The sequence below is a fragment of the Mustela nivalis genome (assembly GCF_964662115.1).
Source record: "Mustela nivalis genome assembly, chromosome: 9".
Classification (NCBI taxonomy): Eukaryota; Metazoa; Chordata; class Mammalia; order Carnivora; family Mustelidae; genus Mustela; species Mustela nivalis.
This window is the reverse complement of record NC_139028.1, coordinates 111,284,066-111,304,559: the sequence shown is the minus strand read 5'-3', so window position 1 is coordinate 111,304,559 and position 20,494 is coordinate 111,284,066. Positions and strand designations below refer to the sequence as shown.

General features: G+C 57.9%; 2 protein-coding genes across 7 annotated transcripts; both read left to right on the top strand.

Annotated features, from left to right (window-relative positions):
• Position 1: 1 nt before the first annotated feature.
• EML3 (EMAP like 3) lies at positions 2 to 10,228 on the top strand. Of its 6 annotated transcripts, none has more exons than XM_082748119.1 (22): positions 2 to 543; positions 1,363 to 1,534; positions 1,612 to 1,869; positions 1,964 to 2,077; positions 2,202 to 2,304; positions 3,193 to 3,260; positions 3,418 to 3,541; positions 3,766 to 3,936; positions 4,113 to 4,182; positions 4,271 to 4,381; positions 4,634 to 4,729; positions 5,130 to 5,285; positions 5,447 to 5,588; positions 6,039 to 6,190; positions 6,272 to 6,397; positions 6,485 to 6,616; positions 7,285 to 7,352; positions 8,105 to 8,193; positions 8,266 to 8,363; positions 8,500 to 8,587; positions 9,075 to 9,173; positions 9,675 to 10,228. In XM_082748119.1, exons 3-22 carry the CDS (start codon positions 1,728 to 1,730, stop codon positions 10,211 to 10,213), a joined length of 2,688 nt encoding a protein of 895 aa, XP_082604245.1. In that variant the 5' UTR covers positions 2 to 543; positions 1,363 to 1,534; positions 1,612 to 1,727; the 3' UTR covers positions 10,214 to 10,228. The 6 variants fall into 6 exon arrangements, with proteins under 6 accessions (XP_082604245.1, XP_082604243.1, XP_082604244.1 ...); XM_082748117.1 differs by lacking the exon at positions 2,202 to 2,304 and adding an exon at positions 9,456 to 9,586 and having other exon boundaries at positions 9,675 to 10,115; XM_082748118.1 differs by having other exon boundaries at positions 5 to 543; positions 1,609 to 1,869.
• Positions 10,229 to 10,252: 24 nt separating this feature from the next.
• Positions 10,253 to 19,046, top strand: MTA2 (metastasis associated 1 family member 2). The gene is made up of 18 exons (XM_082748122.1): positions 10,253 to 10,926; positions 11,668 to 11,735; positions 12,373 to 12,466; positions 14,065 to 14,182; positions 14,316 to 14,379; positions 14,557 to 14,674; positions 14,969 to 15,071; positions 15,250 to 15,349; positions 15,490 to 15,678; positions 15,781 to 15,855; positions 15,981 to 16,039; positions 16,224 to 16,321; positions 16,443 to 16,582; positions 16,848 to 17,076; positions 17,279 to 17,368; positions 17,629 to 17,747; positions 17,857 to 18,005; positions 18,224 to 19,046. Exons 1-18 carry the CDS (start codon positions 10,899 to 10,901, stop codon positions 18,387 to 18,389), a joined length of 2,007 nt encoding a protein of 668 aa, XP_082604248.1. The 5' UTR covers positions 10,253 to 10,898; the 3' UTR covers positions 18,390 to 19,046.
• The last annotated feature ends 1,448 nt before the right edge of the window (positions 19,047 to 20,494 follow it).

Below are 20,494 nucleotides of genomic sequence, written 5' to 3'. Positions count from 1 at the left end.
GCTAGGGGCTGGGGCGCGGAGACAAGGACCCCAGGGAGTCCGGGGGCGGGGATCCCGGAAGGGCCTGGAGGGCGGAGGCCCGGAGGGGGCCCGGGGGTCAGCGAGTTGGCCCTGCCCGGGTCCCGAGCGGCGAGGCCCGGACAGGGAGGGGTTACCAGGCGGCCCGGCCTCCCCCCTCCACCTCGTCCCGCCCCCCCTCCCGCGCTTCCTGGCGGCTCCGCGTCCGGCGCCTGTTTGTGCCGCGGCGCTGGGGCCCGGGACGGCCCCGCCACCCCACCCCCGGGAGCCGAGAACGGCCCCGGGAGAGTCCGAGGCCCCGGCGGGCCCCGGAGCCTGCTGCCCCCGCCCCACAGCGCCCCCTCCAGGCCCTTTCCCCTCGCCCGACAGCGCCCCCGGGGGGTGGCACGGCACCCGCGCGCGCGCGCGCCCCGGGGTGCTTCCCCTTCCCCTCTCCCTGGCCATGGCCCCGGCGGCTTAGAAGCCTCCTCCGCCGCCGCCGCTCGGAGCAAGCCGGGGGCCGGATGGACGGGGCCGGGGGGCCCGGTGAGTACGGGGCGGGGCGGGCGGCGTGCCCCTTCCCGGAGCGCCGGCCGGTCGGCCGCTGCCAGAGCCCCACGGCTGTCTGGTGGCGTCCCCGCGTGCTTCTCGGCCTCAGGGGCTCTGAGCATCCTCCACTGGTCCTCAGGTCGCTCTCCCTAGTTATTTGGATCTCCTGCTGTCATTTCCAACTTCTTCAACGCCATCCACTCCCCGTGTTACTCTGGGCCCCTGGGTGTTTCTCTGTCCCCTGCGTTATTCTGGGCCTCTTCTCCTGGTTTTGTGGGTCGTTTTACTTCTGACCCGTTACCCTGGGACCTTCTCTATGACTGCGTCTCCGCTGATACCCTCTCCGGTCATTCTCGATCTCTTCTCCTGGTCGTCTGAGCCCTCAGACGACTGTACTCTCGTGTCCCCCTCTCCTTTCGCGCCCCCTCCTCAGTTTCTCTCTCTTCCCTGGAGACTGGCGTCTGCTCTGGGGTGGGCCGTCATCCTTCACCCGCGCTGCGCCTCACTCTGTGGTTCCCACGTTCCTGGGCAGTACTCCATATTTCCCCCCTGGTACTCCACGGTACTCCCTGTCTTTGCGGAGGCTGAGACAGCAGCAGGAAGGGAGCGCTGCCAGACTCCTCGCCCGCCCTGGCCAGAAGGAGGCCCTTGATCCTCTACCACCCGTCTCCTCCCCTCTGGGCCACCCTCCAAGCCTGGGGCTGCTTGAAGGGGGTAGTCCTATTGGACGAATGCAAAGTTGGGGGTAGACAGCATCCCCTCAACCCTTTCTCCCCGTGGTGGGTACATTCTGAGTGCCTCTTGCCCTTTTCCCAGGTGAGGGCCCTGCTCAGGAGGCCCTGCAGTCCTTGAGCCGGCGGCTTCAGGTGCAAGAGAAGGAGATGGAGCTGGTTAAGGCAGCCCTGGCCGAGGCCCTCCGCCTGCTGCGGCTGCACGCGCCCCCCAACCCCCTGCAGGACCCTGGCACACCCGCTCCAACCCGAGATAGGTATGCCTGTTGTCACACACCCTCTTCCTTCCAGGGATCTCTAGGGGCATCAGGTTGATTCACTGTCTCCCCAGCAGCCCTGCCGCGCCCCCAGGACTGCCCCCCACGTGCGGCCCCTCCTTGGTGAGCCGGGGCACCCAGACCGAGACCGAGGTGGAGACGGAGCCATCCCCGGGCCCCCCTAGCCTGAGCAATGGGCCCCCAGCCCCCCAGGGGGGCAGTGAAGAGCCTGGTGGGACCCAGTCGGAAGGAGGGGGCAGCAGCAGCAGTGGTGCTGGTTCCCCTGGCCCCCCGGGGATCCTCAGGCTTGTGCAGTCCCCGCAGCGCGCTGACACGTAAGTGTCCTGCGGCAGAAGCCAGGAGGGCTGGGAGGACTGGGGAGCACGAGCAGAGGGAATGATCCTGACCTGCTCACTATGCTCCTACCAGGCCACGGAGAAATTCTTCCTCCTCCTCATCCCCCTCAGAGCGGCCTCGGCAGAAACTCTCCCGGAAGGCAGCTTCCTCGGCTAACCTGTTGCTGCGGTCAGGGAGCACGGAGAGGTGGGCCAGCCTGCCCCGCCCCCCGCCCCTCTCTACCCCACCCACCCCAGGCTCAGGCTCTTGATTTTCCACATCCCTCACCTCAATTCCCTGGGTGGGGTGGGGGGACCTCATTGCCCAACAGGAAGAAAGGAACAAGTGCTCCTGGGGCACCTGCTGTGTACCCGGCCCTGTGTTAAACCCTCGACCTTCTCCACCTCATTCAGTTCCCACGACATCCTTGGGGGGTAGGTGGTCTCTTGCTGTTCATTGGCCAGGTGAGGAAGCAGGCTCAGAGAGGGTAAGTCATTTGCCTGGGGTCACACAGCTAGAGCTTGGATTCAAACCCTACTCTTCCTGACTCCGGCTCTACTGTATCACCGCAAACCTTCCAAGATTCTAAGAGGTACCGAAAGCTGTCCTGATTTTCACAGATGATTGTTTTCGGAGTTTCAGCCCTACCCCTCAGCTCCACCTGCCTCCACCCCCTCCCCCAATCTACCAGGCTTTATTTCTAACCAACTGAGCCACCCAAGCGTCCTAACAGGCTTTATTTCTAGAGAGCAAGGGGAAATCCTAGTGGCTGAGTATAATTGTCTCAGAGTACCGAAAGGGCTCAGGCCCCCTGAGTGTTTATTCGAGTCCTGTTCTTGGTCTCCTTTATTCTCTCAAGAAACATTACTGCTTTATGATCTAGTGAGCGCTGTTTGGGGAATTCACCTGTTACTTTCCTCTGGTGAGAGAAGGACTTTCTGGCTCATATCCCAGACCCTGAAAGACAGGGCTGGTGTACCTTTCTGGATTCACTTTGGTCCCATTTTACAGATGGAGAAATGAAAAGGTCAACCAGAAGCCTGGTGGTCTAGAGGAGAGGGCCAACCTTGCCATGCCGCACTGTCTCTCACAGGCTTTAGGGCTTTGTGCCATGTGCTCTGCCCCTTTAGTCTAAATCTTCTCATCTCTTATGTAGTGATGAAAGTCCCCATCTCCTGGGGGCCCTGAATGCTCCGAATGCAGACTAACGGCCGGCAGACCTTGTTGGGTATCTAGAGGAACCTCCTTTCTTGTGTCCTGCCCTTTCCCACTTAGGTCTTGGAACCTGACCCCATCCCTCTGCTTTTCTCTCTTCCCAACAGCCGTGGGGGGAAAGAACCTCTCTCCAGCCCTGGGGGTCCTGGGTCTCGGAGGAGCAACTATAATTTGGGTATGTACAGAGGAGTCTGGAAGAGCTGGGATGACAGATTTGGGGTTTGGGCTACAGCCCCAGGAGCTATTGTGGGGGACCTGTGAGGTGTGGTGGGTAGAGTTTTCTTGAAAGGGAGGCTGCAGGGTGGTGGTTGACACCCCCCTTCTCTCTGTAGAAGGCATCTCAGTGAAAATGTTCCTTCGCGGCCGCCCCATTACCATGTACATCCCGTCTGGCATCCGCAGCCTTGAGGAGCTGCCCAGCGGCCCACCCCCGGAGACCCTCAGCCTTGACTGGGTGTATCCTGCCCCCTCCAGTCCCACGGGAGCCACCTTTCCCATCTTGGGGACCCCCCAGCTTCTCGATGGTTTCCCCCCGGGTCCGTGGGATCAGGAAGCCCTCTGACTCCTCCCCTACCATCCTTTGCTGATGGTGCTGCCAGCCAGAAGCTCTTTTGTTGCCCCCTCTCTACCTCATTCTGCCCTTGGTCTGACCCTTTCCTTGACTGTGATCCCCACTCCAGTTATGGGTACAGGGGTCGTGACTCCCGCTCTAATCTGTTTGTGCTGCGCTCTGGGGAGGTGGTCTACTTTATTGCCTGTGTGGTGGTGCTGTACCGGCCCGAGGGAGGCCCAGGGGGCCCTGGAGGTGGCGGCCAGAGACATTACCGGGGCCACACGGACTGCGTTCGATGGTGAGGGGCCCAGGGCCTGGGAGTGGGCAGCTCTAGGCATGGGGGCGGTGGCCTTGGCAGGAACGGGGTCTGGGTGGGTGTGGAGGAGCAGGAGGGCTCTCCAAGCACGGAGGACGTGTCCTGGGGGGTCTTGAGAGACCGACCCCCTTCCCTAGAGCGTCTCCTCCCCCACTTAGCCTGGCCGTCCACCCGGATGGTGTCCGTGTAGCTTCAGGACAGACAGCTGGAGTGGATAAAGATGGCAAGGTAAGGCCAAAGTCCAATACCAGGCAGACGGGATGAAATTCCAGCCTGGCTTTCCTTCGAGTCCCTGACCCCTTTCTGACGCCCCCAGCCCCTGCAGCCGGTGGTTCACGTCTGGGACTCAGAGACCCTACTGAAGCTGCAGGAGATTGGACTGGGGGCCTTCGAGCGGGGCGTGGGAGCCTTGGCTTTCTCAGTGGCGGTGAGCCAGCCCCAAAGCCTCTAGATCCCCGGCTTCCTTGCCCAGGCACCTCCTTGAACTTCACCAGTGATGCCTCCAAAGTTCTGGCCTTCTTGAACCCCACCCCCAACCCCAAGCCGATTTTCCTGAGAAAGGGACAGGTGTCCATTCCTCCTGCCTGTTCCAGCCGTGATGGCAGCCCTTGCCTAATGACTGGGAGCCCACACCCCTCTAGGCCTCACTCGGCCTCACCGATGTGTCCCCCATTCTCAGGATCAGGGTGCTTTTCTTTGTGTCGTGGATGATTCCAATGAACACATGCTGTCAGTGTGGGACTGCAGCCGAGGCACGAAGCTGGCTGAGATTAAGGTGAGGAGGGAGTCCAGGTGGCCTGGCATGGCCGTGAGGTTAGGGAGCTGAGAGCAGGGGCGTACAGAGCGAACTCCAGACTTCCCTGTACCTTGACGTCATTTCTGGCTGGGTCACCTGGAGTGAAGCCTCTTAGCCTCTCCGAGGCTGTGAAAGGGAACTATGGAAGTTTCTGGTCTCCGGAGAGATCCATTGCGTGTCAGGCATTAGGGTGGTCCTGGCATCGTGAGTGACTGGGAGGGGGGGCGCTCTTAGGGGACCAGGGCCTGGGTCCGGAAGGAAGGCTTGTCTTGGGGTTTCCGAGCTTCCGCAGACCAGCTGTCAGGATGCAAACTGAAAAGTGGAGTAAAGTGAGGGTGCTCAGGGCTTGGGACGGCTGAATCTGGTGTCTTCCCTTCAGAGTACCAATGACTCGGTTTTGGCCGTTGGCTTCAGCCCTCGTGACAGCAGTTGCATTGTCACCAGCGGGAAATCCCACGTCCACTTCTGGAACTGGAGTGGAGGAGCAGGGGTTCCTGGGAACGGGACCCTCACCCGGAAACAGGGTGTCTTTGGGGTGAGGCGTGGATGGGTGCAGGGTGGTGTGGGAGGACAGAATGGGGGTGGAGGTATTGGGCTGAGTACTGTAGACCCTGGTCCCCCCAAATGGCAATGGTCCGTGACTTCCGGTCTCCGCCCTTCCCTCTGACCCCTGCTCTCTGCTCGCCTCTCCCCCAGAAATACAAGAAACCCAAGTTTATCCCCTGCTTTGTGTTCCTCCCGGATGGAGACATTCTCACTGGGGATTCAGAGGGGAACATTCTCACCTGGGGGCGGAGCCTCTCAGATTCCAGAACCCCAGGCAGGGGTGGGGCCAAAGGTATGCGGTTGAGGGTGGTGGCTTCTGGGGAGTCTAGTACCCCAGAGGGTCTGTGGGAATAGAGAAGAGGATGTTCTTTTTTTTTTTTTCTTTTTACCATGACAGTTGATGGTTGTCTAGGGGCCCTCTAGGAGGGCTGTCTAGCAGGGTAGGGACATCGTGGCAAAGGGGCAGAGCTGGGGCTTTGCGAATCTGCCAGATTCTGGGTTCACATTCCAGTTTTGCCTCTGGTTGTTTGGCCTTTAGGAAGTTACCTCACACCTTTGGTCCTCAGTTGTCCAGTTTGTAAACTGGGAAAAATAGTAGCCGAGGATCAGAGACCGTGTTCAGCCGGTACTCAACAGCTGGGAGTTATTACTCCGTTTGGGACAGCCAGGGCTACTCCAGTGGCCCACTTCCTGGCACCCCGATTGCCAAGATGTTTTTGTCAACTCATGTTTTTGCCCACAGAGACCTACGGGATTGTGGCCCAGGCCCATGCTCACGAAGGTTCCATCTTTGCCCTGTGTCTCCGGCGGGACGGGACTGTGCTGAGTGGCGGCGGACGGGACCGCCGGCTGGTCCAGTGGGGGCCGGGATTGGTGGCCCTCCAGGAGGCGGAGGTGAGGGCTAGGCTGGTGTCAGGGGAGGGAGGAGGAAGAGGAATGGCCAGTGGGTCCCTGACTTTTGCCGCCATCCCGCAGATTCCTGAACACTTTGGGGCTGTGCGGGCCATTGCGGAGGGGCTGGGCTCTGAGCTGCTGGTGGGAACCACGAAGAATGCATTGCTGAGGGGAGATCTGGCCCAGGGCTTCTCTCCTGTAATCCAGGTTGGCCCCCCACCCCCAGGGGTCCGGGGAGGAGGTGGGAAGAGCTACCGAGGCGGGGCAGAGGTTACAGGCTGTGCTCTGCTGCAGGGCCACACAGATGAGCTCTGGGGGCTCTGCACGCATCCCTTCCAGAACCGCTTCCTCACCTGTGGCCACGACCGGCAGCTCTGCCTGTGGGATGGGGAGGGCCATGCACTGGCCTGGAGCATTGACCTCAAGGTAGAGCCCTGTGTCCCTGGCTCCCCAATGCCACACCCACCATGGCTTCTGTGGCTACCACTCCTTCCCTAACATCCTCTTCCCTTCTCCCTGGAGGCAGCCAGTTTGTACTGGTATGGCCAAATGGGCTACTTAAAATCTGCTGTGCAGATGCCTCCAGTGCCCCCTGAACACTGCCCCCCTGCCCCTGAGCCCCCCGACCTCCCCCTCGCTCCAGCAACAAATGGTTAATTCTTTAGAACAGCTTCCCAGCTCAGTTCTGGTTGTTAAATATTTTGAGTATCACCTCATTTGAGCTCCAGGGACACCCTGCCTCCACCCCAGGTCTACTGTCCCTCTCCTCCCCGTCTCATCCTTGGGAGGAGAAGGCTTTGGTGTTACCAACATGACGAGGTGTCCATTAGGGAACCTTCCCTAGAAAGGCATCTTCTTTTTTTTAAAAATATATTTTATTTATTTATTTGAGAGAGAGACAGTGAGAGAGAGCATGAGTGAGGAGAAGGTCAGAGAGAGAAGCAGACTCCCCATGGAGCTGGGAGCCCGATGCGGGACTCGATCCCGGGAATCCAGGATCATGACCTGAGCCGAAAGCAGTCGTCCAACCAACTGAGCCACCCAGGCGTCCCTAGAAAGGCATCTTCTTAAATTCACCTTTTCCCCGCTCCCAGGAGACTGGTCTCTGTGCTGACTTCCACCCCAGTGGGGCAGTTGTGGCTGTAGGACTGAACACAGGGAGGTGAGAGGAGCCAGGATTCCTGGGAGGGGCAAGCAGGAGGTATGGGAAGGCTTCCCCGGTAATGGGGTGTGTGTGTGTGTGGGGGGGGGGTTGGGCGGGAGGGGGGAGGAGTGTGGCTCCTTCCTGCTCAGGGGCCCCAACTGCACCTCTCCCTCCTCAGTGCTTTTCTCTGCAGCCCAGGCCTCCCCTGCTCTCCTGTGGCAACTGTCATCACACTCAACCACTCTCCCCTCCAAACCTGGGAGTGGAGGAGGTGGCAGCTTAGGATAGAGAAGCAGTGGGGGTGGGAAGGGTTTGGGAGAGACTAACAAAGGGAAGTGCCAGGCTTGCGACTCCATTAGGTCCTCCTTTCTTAGAGGCATCAGAAGCTTCTCAGCCTTTCTCTCTCCTCGGCCCCTTCCCGTTTCCTAGCGTACGAATTGAGTGTTGGGGGTGCCTGAGGGGTTCCGTTGTTAAGCATCCAACTCTTTGATTTTGGCTCAGGTCATGATCTCATCAGGGTCGTGAGATCGAGCCCACAGAGTGTGTGGGCTCTGTGCTACGCATGGAGCCTGCTTAAGGTTCCCTTTCTGCCTCTCCCTCTGCCCCTTCCCCCACTCTCCCTCTCTTAAAAAAACAAAACAAAAAAACTGGTGGTGACTTGTCCACATCACAGCCTTTCTGTTGGTGTCTCTGAGACTCTCCAACTTGCCAACCCCCACCTTGACCAGGACAGGTAACCTCACACGGGCTTTCCACCCCCTCCCTTCCAGGTGGCTGGTTTTGGACACAGAGACCCGAGAGATTGTGTCGGACATCACTGATGGCAATGAGCAGCTCTCAGTGGTCCGGTATAGTCCAGGTGGGAGCCACCCCCTACCCCAGACCTAGACCTATCCCTGGCCCTTCCCTCTCTGAGTGAGTGTCTTTGTAGATGGGTTGTACCTGGCCATCGGTTCCCATGACAACATGATCTACATCTATAGCGTTTCCAGTGATGGGGCCAAGTCCAGCCGCTTTGGCCGCTGTGTGGTGAGGAGGCTGGGCTGGAGGGTGGGGGGGCATTGCCAGAGCAGGTAAACTCCCTGAAGGGGGTCTCGTGCACTAAGGGGCATGTGAGGAAGGGAAACAGTATCTACATTTTTAGTCTCTTGACCCTTTCTCCTAGGGTCACTCCAGCTTCATCACTCACCTTGACTGGTCCAAGGATGGGAGTTTCATCATGTCCAATTCTGGGGACTATGAGATCCTTTACTGTGAGTGGAAGGAAGGGAGAACATGGGGAATGGGTAACCTGGTGGGTTTCATTTGTTTGGCAGGGGGTGCTCCTGGTTGGGAGGGGTTGAAGGAGAGTAGGTAGAGGAGCTGTGGCTTAGAGAGGGGGAGATGGGTTGGAATTGTACAGAGGAGAAACACTATGATTTGGGATTCCTCCCTCCCCCAGTTTTACACATCTTTCCCCATGAGGACTTGAAAAATGTACTAGGAAGAGGTTGTTTTGGACAAGTTTGTCAGGGCAGGTGTGGAGGGACTGACTTATCTAGGGAGGAGGAACTGATGAGAAGCTGTCAGGAGAACTTGAGCCAAGAATTCAGGAAGCACATGGGGCTAGGTTTTGGCTTGGGCTGAGGGCTGCTACCACGGTGACCAGATCACACGCAGGTCTTTCCAGCCTCCCTGTCTCCGTGTCTTCCCCACTGAGGGCTGGGTTAGAGCTGAGCTGGGTGGGCTCCCTCTGTCCAGGGGATGTGGTTGGAGGCTGCAAGCTGCTGAGGAATCGCTACGACAGCCGAGACCGGGAGTGGGCCACTTACACCTGCGTGCTGGGCTTCCACGTCTATGGTGAGCAGGGCCTTGGAACCTTGAGGGAGGGGTGGGGGAGTCGGGGGCAAGGTGGAGCCCGGCCTGGGCTTGGAATGCGGGGCATGCGTCGAGGGGTGGGCGTCGAGAAACTGGCAGATCCAGCCCGGGAGGCCCCTCAGGCCCTGGGCTGTCGGGACTGGGAAGGATTGCCTGGAACGTGGCCAGTGGGTGGCCGAGGCTGCCTGAGCGCCGGGAATGGTGCGGCCCGGGGCCGTGGGTGGCCAAGGGGAGAGGCCTCACTGAGGCGGGCCGCCGTCCTAGGCGTGTGGCCAGACGGCTCGGATGGCACCGACATCAACTCCCTGTGTCGCTCCCACAACGAGCGCGTGGTGGCCGTGGCCGACGACTTCTGCAAAGTGCACCTGTTCCAGTACCCGTGCGCGCGCGCCAAGGTGAGGCCTCCTGGGGCCTCTGGGGCCGGGCGGGCCGGATAGGCCCGGGGCTCCGGGGCCACCGCAACTCGTCTTCCCTCTCGCCCAGGCGCCAAGCCTCGTGTACGGCGGCCACGGCAGCCACGTGACCAGCGTCCGGTTCACGCACGACGACTCGCACCTCATCTCGCTGGGGGGCAAGGATGCCAGCATCTTCCAATGGCGAGTGCTGGGCGCTGGGGGCGCGGGGCCGGCGCCCGCCACGCCCTCTCGAACGCCCTCCCTGTCCCCCGCCTCCTCTCTCGACGTCTGACCGCTGCGGGAGGGGACCCACCGGCTCTGCGGCGCGGCTCCGCCCCACCCGAAACCCCTAGGACCAGGGGCCGACCTTTCCTGGACTTCGAGACATTCCCGATTGCGCGTTTCCCTGGAGGGGGCGAATGGCACCCCCGCACACACTGTAGAGACCCGCTGGCTGAGCCGGGCAGCCCCAGCCTGGGCCCTGACTCCCGCCGCCTGCTGAGGGGCAATAAACCAAAAGCAAAGTCGCCTCCCAGTCCTTTTGTGGGGCTCGGTTGGGTGCCTCCGGGGCCCTGTGGGGGTGGCGATGAAGAAAAAGAGGAGTTTGGAAAGGGTAGGGGAGCGTAGGCCACTCATGCAAATAACAGGCAAAGCCGCTTGCAAATAACCCGGCGGAGCGCGAAGGCGCGCCAGTCCTTCGGGGCCGCAGGCGGAGCTGCGGGGCTCGGGCAAGGAGAGAGTTAAGCCCAACTCTTCTCCCGCCCTCGGGGGAGGGGCCGAGCTGCAACGGAAATAACCGAGCGCCGGGCCGCGGTTGGTCGGAGGGAGCCGAATCTCTTCCGGAAGTAGCCGAGCTCTGGGGTCTCGCTCTCCGACCTGAGCCGAGCGCCGGGCCTTGTTCTCCGGATCGGCCGAAGGTGTTCCGGAAGGAGGCGAACCCCGAGGCGGGCAGGGCAAGCCTTCCCGGCGGCCGGCAGAGCCCTACGTCTGGTGGGGCTTGGCGAGGACGGCGGGGGGGCGGGGGAGCCGGAGCCTGGCTCCGGTCCGGCGGGAGCCGAGCTCGTTCCGGAAGAGGCCGAGCGGACCGGCGCTGGCCTCGGCGTCCCGGGCGTGAGGCGGTAGCGGCGGCGGCGACAGCGCGGGCCGGGATGAACCGCGACGGCTGAGGCAGCGGAGGTGCCGGCTGCGCGGGCCCGACCGAGACTTCCGCGAAGCGCCAGCCCCGCGCTCGGGGCTTCGCCTCGAGCCGAGCCCTGCCCCCGCGAGCCTCCCGGACCCCTTTGTGCGGCCGGAGGCGGCGGCGGGAACGGCCATGGCGGCCAACATGTACCGGGTGGGGGGTGAGTACCGGGCGCAGGGGCTGCGGGGTCCGCGGAGGGAGAGGTCGGGGTCCGGGGCTGGAGAGGCTCGGCACCCGGCAGCACGGGGAGCCGCGCCTGGGGCGGCGTGGTCCCGAGCGCGGACCGGAACCGGAACCGGGAACACGGGGAGCGAGGGTGCGGGGCCGGCGAAGCGCGGCGGGGCGCCGCGGCTCCCGGAGAGGCTGCGGGCAGCCCCGACGGCACTCTCAGGCTTGCGTCGGGGAGCCCCTGGGTCGGGGAGTGGGGCCTGGGAAACTGATTCCGAAGGAACTGACAGGGCACGCAGGGGGCGCGCGGGGGGGGGGGCGGCCCGAGGCGACCGCTCTGCCACCTGAGCGGGAACCGACGGGCGGTTTCCTCCTCCCCGCCCCCCGGTCGTTATTGTGCGCCTGGGATCTAAAAGACGAGGACCCTGCGCTAGAGTCAGTAACAATTGCTCTCTTGGCCGAGACAGGGGTGCAACTCCTTCGTTGAGTTGTGGGGACTGCTTCTCGTCTCTTAAGGCTCACTTTTGAGTGAAGGATTTGATAAAAGAACTAGGTGGTCACGGGTGGAACCCCTTGTTTTCTGGTAGTCTCTGCACTTTCACATTTCAGGCTCCTCGCTACCTGGACCCTTATCCTTTGGTCCTCTCAGGCCTACTTTTTCTCCTACCCTGGTGCTCAGTCTTTCCCATCACCTCCTCTGATCTTCCCGATGCTTCCCCACCTCCTCCTACAGATTACGTCTATTTTGAAAATTCTTCTAGCAATCCTTACCTGGTTAGACGGATTGAGGAGCTCAACAAGGTGAGTGGAGCAGAGCCCCACCTCTGTCCCGTCCTGCCTCCCCATCCCCCTTGGAGGGGGGTGTCTTTTTCTTCTGAGGTCACTAACTTCAGGTGGAAGCCAGGGGGTGGGGGCGGGGAACCAAAGGGATCCTAAGTGCCCATTCATATTCATCCATTCATTCATTGGATGTATTCAGAAAAGGTTTAGAGAGTTGGGTGGGAACGTACCTATTCTATCTCTGGGGGTCTAAGGATAGGGAAAGTCTGGGGGGAAAAAAAATTCAGAAGTCTGTCCATAGGTGTAAGTCTCTTTATTCAGAATTTTTCGGGTCTTTCTATTTACACCCCTTAGAACCTTATTCACGGTGGTTAGTTTCTTCTTTATGAGTTTCCACTTTATTTTTTTATTTTTTTTAAAAGATTTTATTTATTTATTCGACAGAGAGAGATCACAAGTAGGCAGAGAGGCAGGCAGAGAGAGAGAGGAGGAAGCAGGCTCCCTGCTGAGCAGAGAGCCCGATGTGGGACTCGATCTCAGGACCCTGAGATCATGACCTGAGCCGAAGGCAGCGGCTTAACCCACTGAGCCACCTAGGCTCCCTGAGTTTCCACTTTAAAATGACCAATTTTAACTGCCATTTTTTTTATCCCCTTAGACTGCAAACGGAAACGTGGAGGCAAAGGTTGTGTGCCTTTTCCGGCGAAGGGACATTTCTAGTAGCCTCAACAGCCTGGCTGATAGCAATGCCAGTGAGTGTCTGTGCACCCCCACCTCACCCTAACACCCCCCCCCCACTCCCCCTCCCCATGGTCTGAGGCCCAGGCATGTCCCTGCAGGTGTTTCCCCTGGTAGCATGCCCAAAAGCAGGGGTGTGAGTTTGGGGGTGGGAAATGCCTGGTCTGCGGAGGGAGGCCTGTTTTTACACGTTGGGGTTGGAAGCAGGGTGGAGAGACCATGATAAGGAAAGCCAGAAAATGGCTTGTATGAGACTGTGTATCTGAATGAAGGGTGTAAAAGAGATGATAGTATTTAAATAGGGGATGGGGAAGGGGTTTAGAGAAGCAGGACCCCTTGGGGACAGTTTTGGGTACATTGGGACAGTGAGTGCTGATTGTAAAGGTCAAGGTTGAAGAGGAAGAGCTTGTACTTAGAAGCCTGCGTAATAGGGAAACAGCCTAATTTTGTGATCACGAGGTAATGAGAATACATTGAAGGGAGAGAATAGGAAGCTAGGAAAGTTTTCTTGCCCTTTTTCCTCTTCCTCAGCTGTTCTGTCTTCTCACCACTCCATTTTACATCTTTGCCTTTTGCCTTATTTTCCCTCTCTTTATGCTTTCATCTTCCTTTAAAAAACATATTTCCTTCTGTTTTCTTTAGTTTCTTTTTTCCTTTCCTTGTTTGGTTTTCTTTTCTTTCTTCCTCGTGTTCCTCCTTTTGAAATTATTTTCCTTATTTCAGGCAGCTTTGGGCATGAAGGGGTTAAGGAGGAGCTAGGCCTACCAAGTTCTCTGGCCCTCTGGGGTTTACAGCCCCATCTGGCAGGGGCTGACCTTGGCCTTGTCCAATCAGAGGGGGTGGGGGGGTGTGGTCCCCCCCTTGCCTTAGCCCAGGGTTTCCGGAGCACACAGGCGAGGGGTGGAGCCTGCTGCACCCCCACCACCCCCCTTCTCCCTGAGGTTGGGAACAATGCACCAATGAGCCTGGGCCTGTGGCTGTCCTGCCCCCTCCTGGTTTGGTTGGCCCCCAGCCAAGTTAACCCTTTCCACCAAGGCTTCAGGGCAGAGTTGCAGTGCCTGGGGAAGAAGGTGTTGGCCCTGGCTTGAGAGGTCCTGGCCTTGGAAGCCCCACAAACTTATCATTAGCCAAGTGGACAGTGAAGGGTAGTTAGGGTTGCATGATGTTTAAGAGGAAAGAGAGTCCTGAAATCTGAAAAGAACTGGTAAGCACAACCTTGTGTGATGATTTTTCACCTTGTAGGGTTTCTGGACCTCAGGCTGGTTTAGCAAGAGAGACAAGTGTGATATTCTTGTCGGGCCTCGTGTGGGCAGATTTGTGCTTTATGAGTGGCTTCTGAGCATTGGCGCCTGGGTTTGGGATGGGTTTCTGTGGCGTTCTGTGCACTCTCAGCAGCTATTCCCAAAACATTAGCGATGGGGAGTTGGAGCGCTGTGATGGGGAAGAGCGCTAAGTGGGAAAGCTGGTGGACTAAAGCTGTGAGAGGCAGGTGCCTGGGGAATGCGGAGAAACCAGCTGGTAAATAGAAGGTGTTTTCCCTGGGTTAGAGTTTCCAGGGTGGCTTCTTTCTGAATTAGTTTCTGACTTGGCTTCTTCCTCCTTCATCTCCCAGGGGAGTTTGAGGAAGAATCAAAGCAGCCAGGGGTATCGGAGCAGCAGCGACATCAGCTGAAGCACCGGGAGCTTTTTCTTTCTCGGCAGTTTGAATCGTTACCAGCCACACACATACGGTACGGGATGATCCAGGCCACTGTGGCCTGCTTGCACTTGTTCAGAAGATGGGGGGATGGGGGGGGTGTATTGGAGATGCTGTGGAGAGGGAACGAGGAGCTCACCCAGGTTTTTCGGACCTCTTTTCTGTAGGGGGAAATGCAGTGTGACCCTCCTGAATGAGACGGATATCTTGAGCCAATACCTGGAAAAGGAGGTGAGAGAGAGGTCCTGGGAGGAGGGGGGCGGTGGGTGTGCCCAACGAGGCCAGAGGAAAGTAGAACTGTGCCGAGGTGTAGGCTGACAGACTGCCTGTTCTGGGAACTCTGGGTCTTCCCTACTGCCCTCTGCCCCTGAGGACTGCTGCCTGCTAACCTTTTCTTCCTGTCTCCAGGACTGCTTTTTTTATTCACTGGTGTTTGACCCTGTGCAGAAGACACTTCTAGCTGATCAGGGGGAGATCAGAGTTGGTTGCAAATACCAAGCTGAGATCCCAGATCGCCTGGCAGAGGGTAAGCAACAGGACAGACCATACGGCTGCTGGGTCACGGAACACAGTAGTGTCTGTGAATGGTGTGCTGTGGAATAGTTTGCTGCCCTGTCTTCATGACTCTCTCCTGCCACCTTGATGCGACGAGACCCTGGGAACCTGAGAGGGACAGTTGGGCACAGGTGGGAGGAGAAGTCTGAGAGTTGAGAGGGCTGACAGAATCCGAGCGGGAGACAAGGAGAAACGAGGTACTGTTGTGTCAAGATACTTACCCTCCTTTCCCTGTCCCTGATGTTGCAATCGCCCTGTTCCCCAGGGGAATCCGATAATCGGAACCAACAGAAGATGGAGATGAAGGTCTGGGACCCAGACAACCCTCTCACAGACCGGCAGATTGATCAGTTTCTCGTGGTGGCCCGGTGAGGGGTGGGTGGATGGGGAAGATGGGCTGGGGGCGGTGTGGACATCTTGCATCGAATTCTCAGAGGTGGACTCGATTTTTTTTTTTTTCTTGGCATGGGTGTTTTCCTTATTTGGTTTGGTTCCTCAGCCCACTCATGCCTTCTTTCTTTCTTGACTTCTCAATCTCTCCCTCAGAGCTGTGGGCACCTTTGCAAGAGCCCTGGATTGCAGCAGCTCCATTCGGCAGCCAAGCCTGCACATGAGTGCAGCCGCCGCCTCCCGAGATATCACGCTGGTGAGCAGATACGGCTGCGCAGTCAGACATTCTGGGCTCCTTGGGGACCTGCTGAGCCCTGGGACCGGAGAGGAAGGGTCTCCGAGGGCATGGCGCAGAGGGGTTTGGGCCGTCAGCGTTGTTTCCTGCCTTCCCTGTAGTTCCATGCGATGGATACGTTGCAGAGGAACGGCTATGACTTGGCTAAAGCCATGTCCACCCTGGTGCCCCAGGGGGGCCCGGTGCTCTGTCGGGATGAGATGGAGGAGTGGTCTGCCTCCGAGGCCATGTTGTTTGAGGAGGCCCTGGAGAAGTACGGGAAGGACTTCAATGATATTCGCCAGGACTTCGTAAGTGGATGGGGCCGGGCGGAGACGTGGAAGAGATGACAGGTGAGGGAACCAGGACCTGGGGCCAGATGCCAGCTCTGCTTCTTCCCTCTGTCTCCTTAGCTGCCTTGGAAGTCACTCGCCAGCATAGTCCAGTTTTATTACATGTGGAAAACCACAGACCGCTATATTCAGCAGGTACGGGCTGGGCTGGGGAGGCTGGACCAGGGGCCTCCTGCTCACCTCTGCCTTGGGGAGTTGATGACATCCTCCTGCAGAGATGCTCTGATCCGCCTCTTCCTTTCTTTTTTCCCTTCCTGCAGAAAAGGTTGAAAGCTGCTGAAGCAGACAGCAAACTAAAACAAGTCTATATCCCTACCTAGTAAGTGTGGTAGGTGGGGGAGGCTGGTGCATTCTTTTTCTCTCTCCTCCAGCTCATGCTTTTCTCAGAGATTGGCGGTGGGTGGGAGTCAGGGTCAAAGAGTCAAATGATGATGGACACGAGGTGGAAATAGGATTCTCTTCCTTGACCAGTTCCTGGTTTCTCCCCACACTGTTCCCATTAGTACTAAGCCAAATCCTAACCAGATCATCTCTGTGGGCTCGAAACCCGGCATGAATGGGGCTGGATTCCAGAAAGGCTTGACTTGCGAGAGCTGCCACAGTGAGTTCCAGGGAAGGATAGGGATGTTGGGGGTGGGTAAGGTCTTCTCTGGCCCAAGGACCTGAGGGGCTCAGGTGACCTATTTTTCCCAAACTTCCTCCTTCTCTCCGTGCTCCTGCAGCCACACAGTCTGCCCAGTGGTACGCCTGGGGCCCACCCAACATGCAGTGCCGGCTCTGTGCTTCCTGTTGGATCTACTGGAAGAAGTATGGGGGGCTGAAGACCCCGACCCAGCTTGAGGGAGCTGCTCGGGGAACAACAGTAAGGACTGATGGGGAACAGGCCGGGGAGAGCAGTTAAGCATATTGATGGGAGCTTTAGGTGAAAGCCAGAACACCCAACCCCTTAAATGGTGATGGTTTGATGTGGGTGGGGAGGGGGTGCTTGGTGGTGGTTGGAGAGATGGGGAGGTCAGGATGGCAGTGAGGAGATCAGGCAGGAACAAATTGCTTTTTGTGGAGAATGGAAGAAAGAAGAGCCCCAGTGTCCATCCGGGCTCTCCCTTTTTCCCATGTCTTTCTTCCAGGAGCCACACTCGAGGGGTCATTTGTCTAGACCTGAAGCCCAGAGTCTCTCTCCCTATACGACTAGCGCCAACCGGGCCAAGCTGCTGGCTAAGAACAGGCAAACATTCCTGCTCCAGACCACAAAGCTGACCCGTCTGGCCAGACGCATGTGCAGGGACCTGTTACAGCCGAGGAGGGCTGCCCGACGACCCTATGCCCCTATCAATGCCAATGCCATCAAGGCGGAGTGTAAGGGCAGGAGTGGTGGGGCTAGTGGCAGGTCGGGATGCTCTGGCCAGAAAGCAGAGCAGAGACCACTGTTCTCTGGAGGTCTAATGACAGCAGGGATGGCAGGCCACAGTGCTTGGGAAGGCGAGTAGATGTGGCTCCTGGCCATAGGAGAGGCCTGAATAGCGAAGCCCCTTCAAGAATTTTCTTCTTTGTTCTCTAGGCTCCATTCGACTTCCTAAGGCTGCGAAGACTCCATTGAAGATTCATCCTCTGGTGCGGCTGCCGCTGGCAACCATCGTCAAAGATTTGGGTAGGGGACGAACCGGTCAGGTGGTGTCAGGTTCTCTGTCATCCTTTCACCATCAAAGTCCAACGAGATTAAGTCTAACAGCCTATGCTTTTGTTCATTAATAACAGTTCTCATAAACTACCCATAGTGAATGATAAGATCACACTCATGTGCGAATTGCTTGACAGACCCCTCTTCCTATCACTGCTTTTGGGGATGCCCAGGGAAACTACATAGAGAAGAGAAAGCATGAAAGTTTTCTCTTATGTTTTCCTTGGCAGTGGCCCAGGCGCCTCTGAAACCAAAAACACCTCGGGGTACCAAGACGCCAATCAACAGAAACCAGCTGACCCAGAACCGGGGTCTGGGGGGCATTATGGTGAAACGGGCCTATGAAACTGTGAGTTGACAGCTGGAGTGAGCCAGACTGATTGGGTGGGCTTTGATTTCTGATTGGAATCTGTGAGTCCTCTTTCATTGTGCTGCCCCCCACCCCCCCCACTTTCCAGATGGCAGGAGCAGGGGTCCCCTTCTCTGCCAACGGAAGGCCTCTGGCCTCAGGGATTCGTTCCGGCTCACAGCCAGCAGCCAAGCGTCAAAAACTAAACCCAGCTGATGCCCCCAATCCGGTGGTGTTTGTGGCCACAAAGGATACCAGGTAGAGAGGCCACCATGGGAGGGGCTGAGAGGTTGACAGCCCAGATTGGTGGGTAAGGATAATACCAGTTCTGCGCGAGACCAGCTCCAGGAGGACTGGGTACGGGATGGGGATGTCAGGAAAGAATGGGCCAGAGGGCAGAACTGGAGTTTGAAATCTGGGGTTTCACCTCAAGAGTCTTACTAGCCTTTTTCATTCCACTCTTCTTTTCCTGGCAGGGCCCTGCGGAAGGCTCTGACCCATCTGGAAATGCGGCGCGCTGCCCGCCGGCCCAACTTGCCCCTGAAGGTGAAGCCACCACTGATTGCAGTGCGGCCTCCAGTCCCACTGTCTGCACCCTCACATCCTGCCAGCACCAATGAGCCCATTGTCCTGGAGGATTGAGCATCTGTGGGGGAAGGGAGGTGGGCTGAAAGCTAGAGGGCGGGTGCCCAGGGCATCCAACCTCCCTTCCCTCTAGTATCAAAGGAGTGAGTGAGGGAGGGAGCAAGTGAGTGTGTGTCCTGGGAGGGGTTGGGCGCCCTCTGGTGTTTCCACTTGGAGGCTTGTCCCTTTCCCACGCTTCTCCACACCTGGTGGTGGAGGGCACACTGCAGGAACTTGACCCATTGTGGGAACCTAGCCTGTTTTGGGGGGTAGGACCCACAGTTGTCTTGGACAGTTTTGGGGGGAGGGTTTTTTAATTTTTTAAAAATTTTGCCTCCCTTTGTGAAAGGGGATGGGGGAGGGGGAAGAGTAAATGGATAGGAGGTGGTGGTTGGGGGAGGGGGACGTGCACTGCCATGACTGCCATGTCTATCTTTTTTTTCTAATGGGGGTTTCTCTTCCTGTCCGGTGTCCGGACTTTCCTAATTGGAGTTTGAGGCCCCTAAGCCTAAGCTGGCATCAGCCCCAGCCCATGCTCTCTCTTTTCCTTCCCTCCCTGTGCCCTCTCCGCCTTTTGTACGCCAATTCTCAGAAATAAAGATCTTTTGTCCGTTTTTTTAACCTCGGATTCTGTAATTGGTTCTTATAGTAACAAATAAAAAGCTGTTTTCTTCAGCTTCTCCTGGCTCAACTGTTCTCTGCTGTGGGGGGTGGAGAGGGGAGAGGGTGGTGTATGCAATTGGGAAAATAAAGGACAACGCATAATAAAGGAGGTACAGATGGGACTTTCCCCAAGAACAGCTTTAGGAGACAGGCAGCATGGACAGGCAGCCTGTTCCAGCTAGCTTTTTCCTGTGACTCAAACTGCTTCCCAGATCCCTGTGGTGCTGGAACCCAAGCTCTTCTTGACACACAGAGATTTGTTCAGAGCAGTTGGAATGAGAGGACTCTGGATGGTTGGTGGCTTCCACAGGAAGGGAAGTGTGAAGGTGCTTTTCTTTCTATTTCCCAACACTTACTCTTCTCAGGAAATTCTGGGAGTTGCTAGAGACCAGGGCAAGATGCAGCCTATCTTGGTGGTGGGGGGGGGGGTATTGCAGTCTCTTACCACCCAGCTCTGTGGTATATTTGCACAGATTGCTGCTCAAGGATTCCCGAGACCAGCCTCAGCACTCGCCTTGATAGTGGGGCCCACTCTAGAACCGTCTCCTGCTTTCTTGGTTTTGGGAAACAGAAGCCTGAGCAGGGACCAACAGGAGGCACACCCTTGGAGAATGTAGGTGAAGTTAAACTTACTCTGTGGTCCTTCTGCACTTCCTTCCCTGTAGGGCAACAGCCTCAACAGTTGGGAATTGTTTAAGGTTATAGACCTTCAGGTGTTTGCCTTAGGTCAGGTGTGCTTTTCACAGTCCAGAGATGTGGGCCGATAGCCACAGCAGGAGCTACTTAGCCCTTCTGAGTCGTCTCCATCCCGTTCTCTGCCCCTGGGCTCCATAGCCCCTTCACTCTCCCCATTCCGAGCTTACACCTGGGCAGTATCAGGAGGAACTGACCACTTATACCAGTCTGGGGAAAGCAGCATATCCTCTGAACGATATCCTCACTCCGCTGCCTTGAAGGCATAGTGGGTCCCACCGCATGCCTTGGGTGGGCCGGTGACTCCGGCGCCCACTCTTGCAGAAGGAAAGCCTGACTCACGGGGCCGCAGCAATCTGGCTGTGGCTGAGTGGTCTGGGAGGCGCCCAGTGGGGTAATAGATCCCTAACCCGGCTGGGAAGTGGTCGCAGAACACCCATTTGGAAGGAGGACTGAGGGCAGAGAGAAAGTAGCAGCCCTAAGGAACTCGGGAGTCCAGGAACAGCCTTGAGCTTCGTGAAGTCTGCTCATCCTCCGCCTTTATTCGCCAGGTAAATACGGGTTTGAGGATGGAGCGCCGCGGGTCCCTATTGCCCCTAGAGGGAAGATACACGCGAAATCGCCCCCAGCCAAGCAGCAGGGAAACAGTGGGTTGACTTCAAAGGGCCCCGGTGCAGGCATTTGTGGCCGTCTTCATGAATATTCATGATTCGTTGGGCCAATCAACGCCTGAATGGCTCAGAGCACACCAATCGGCTTACAGTATG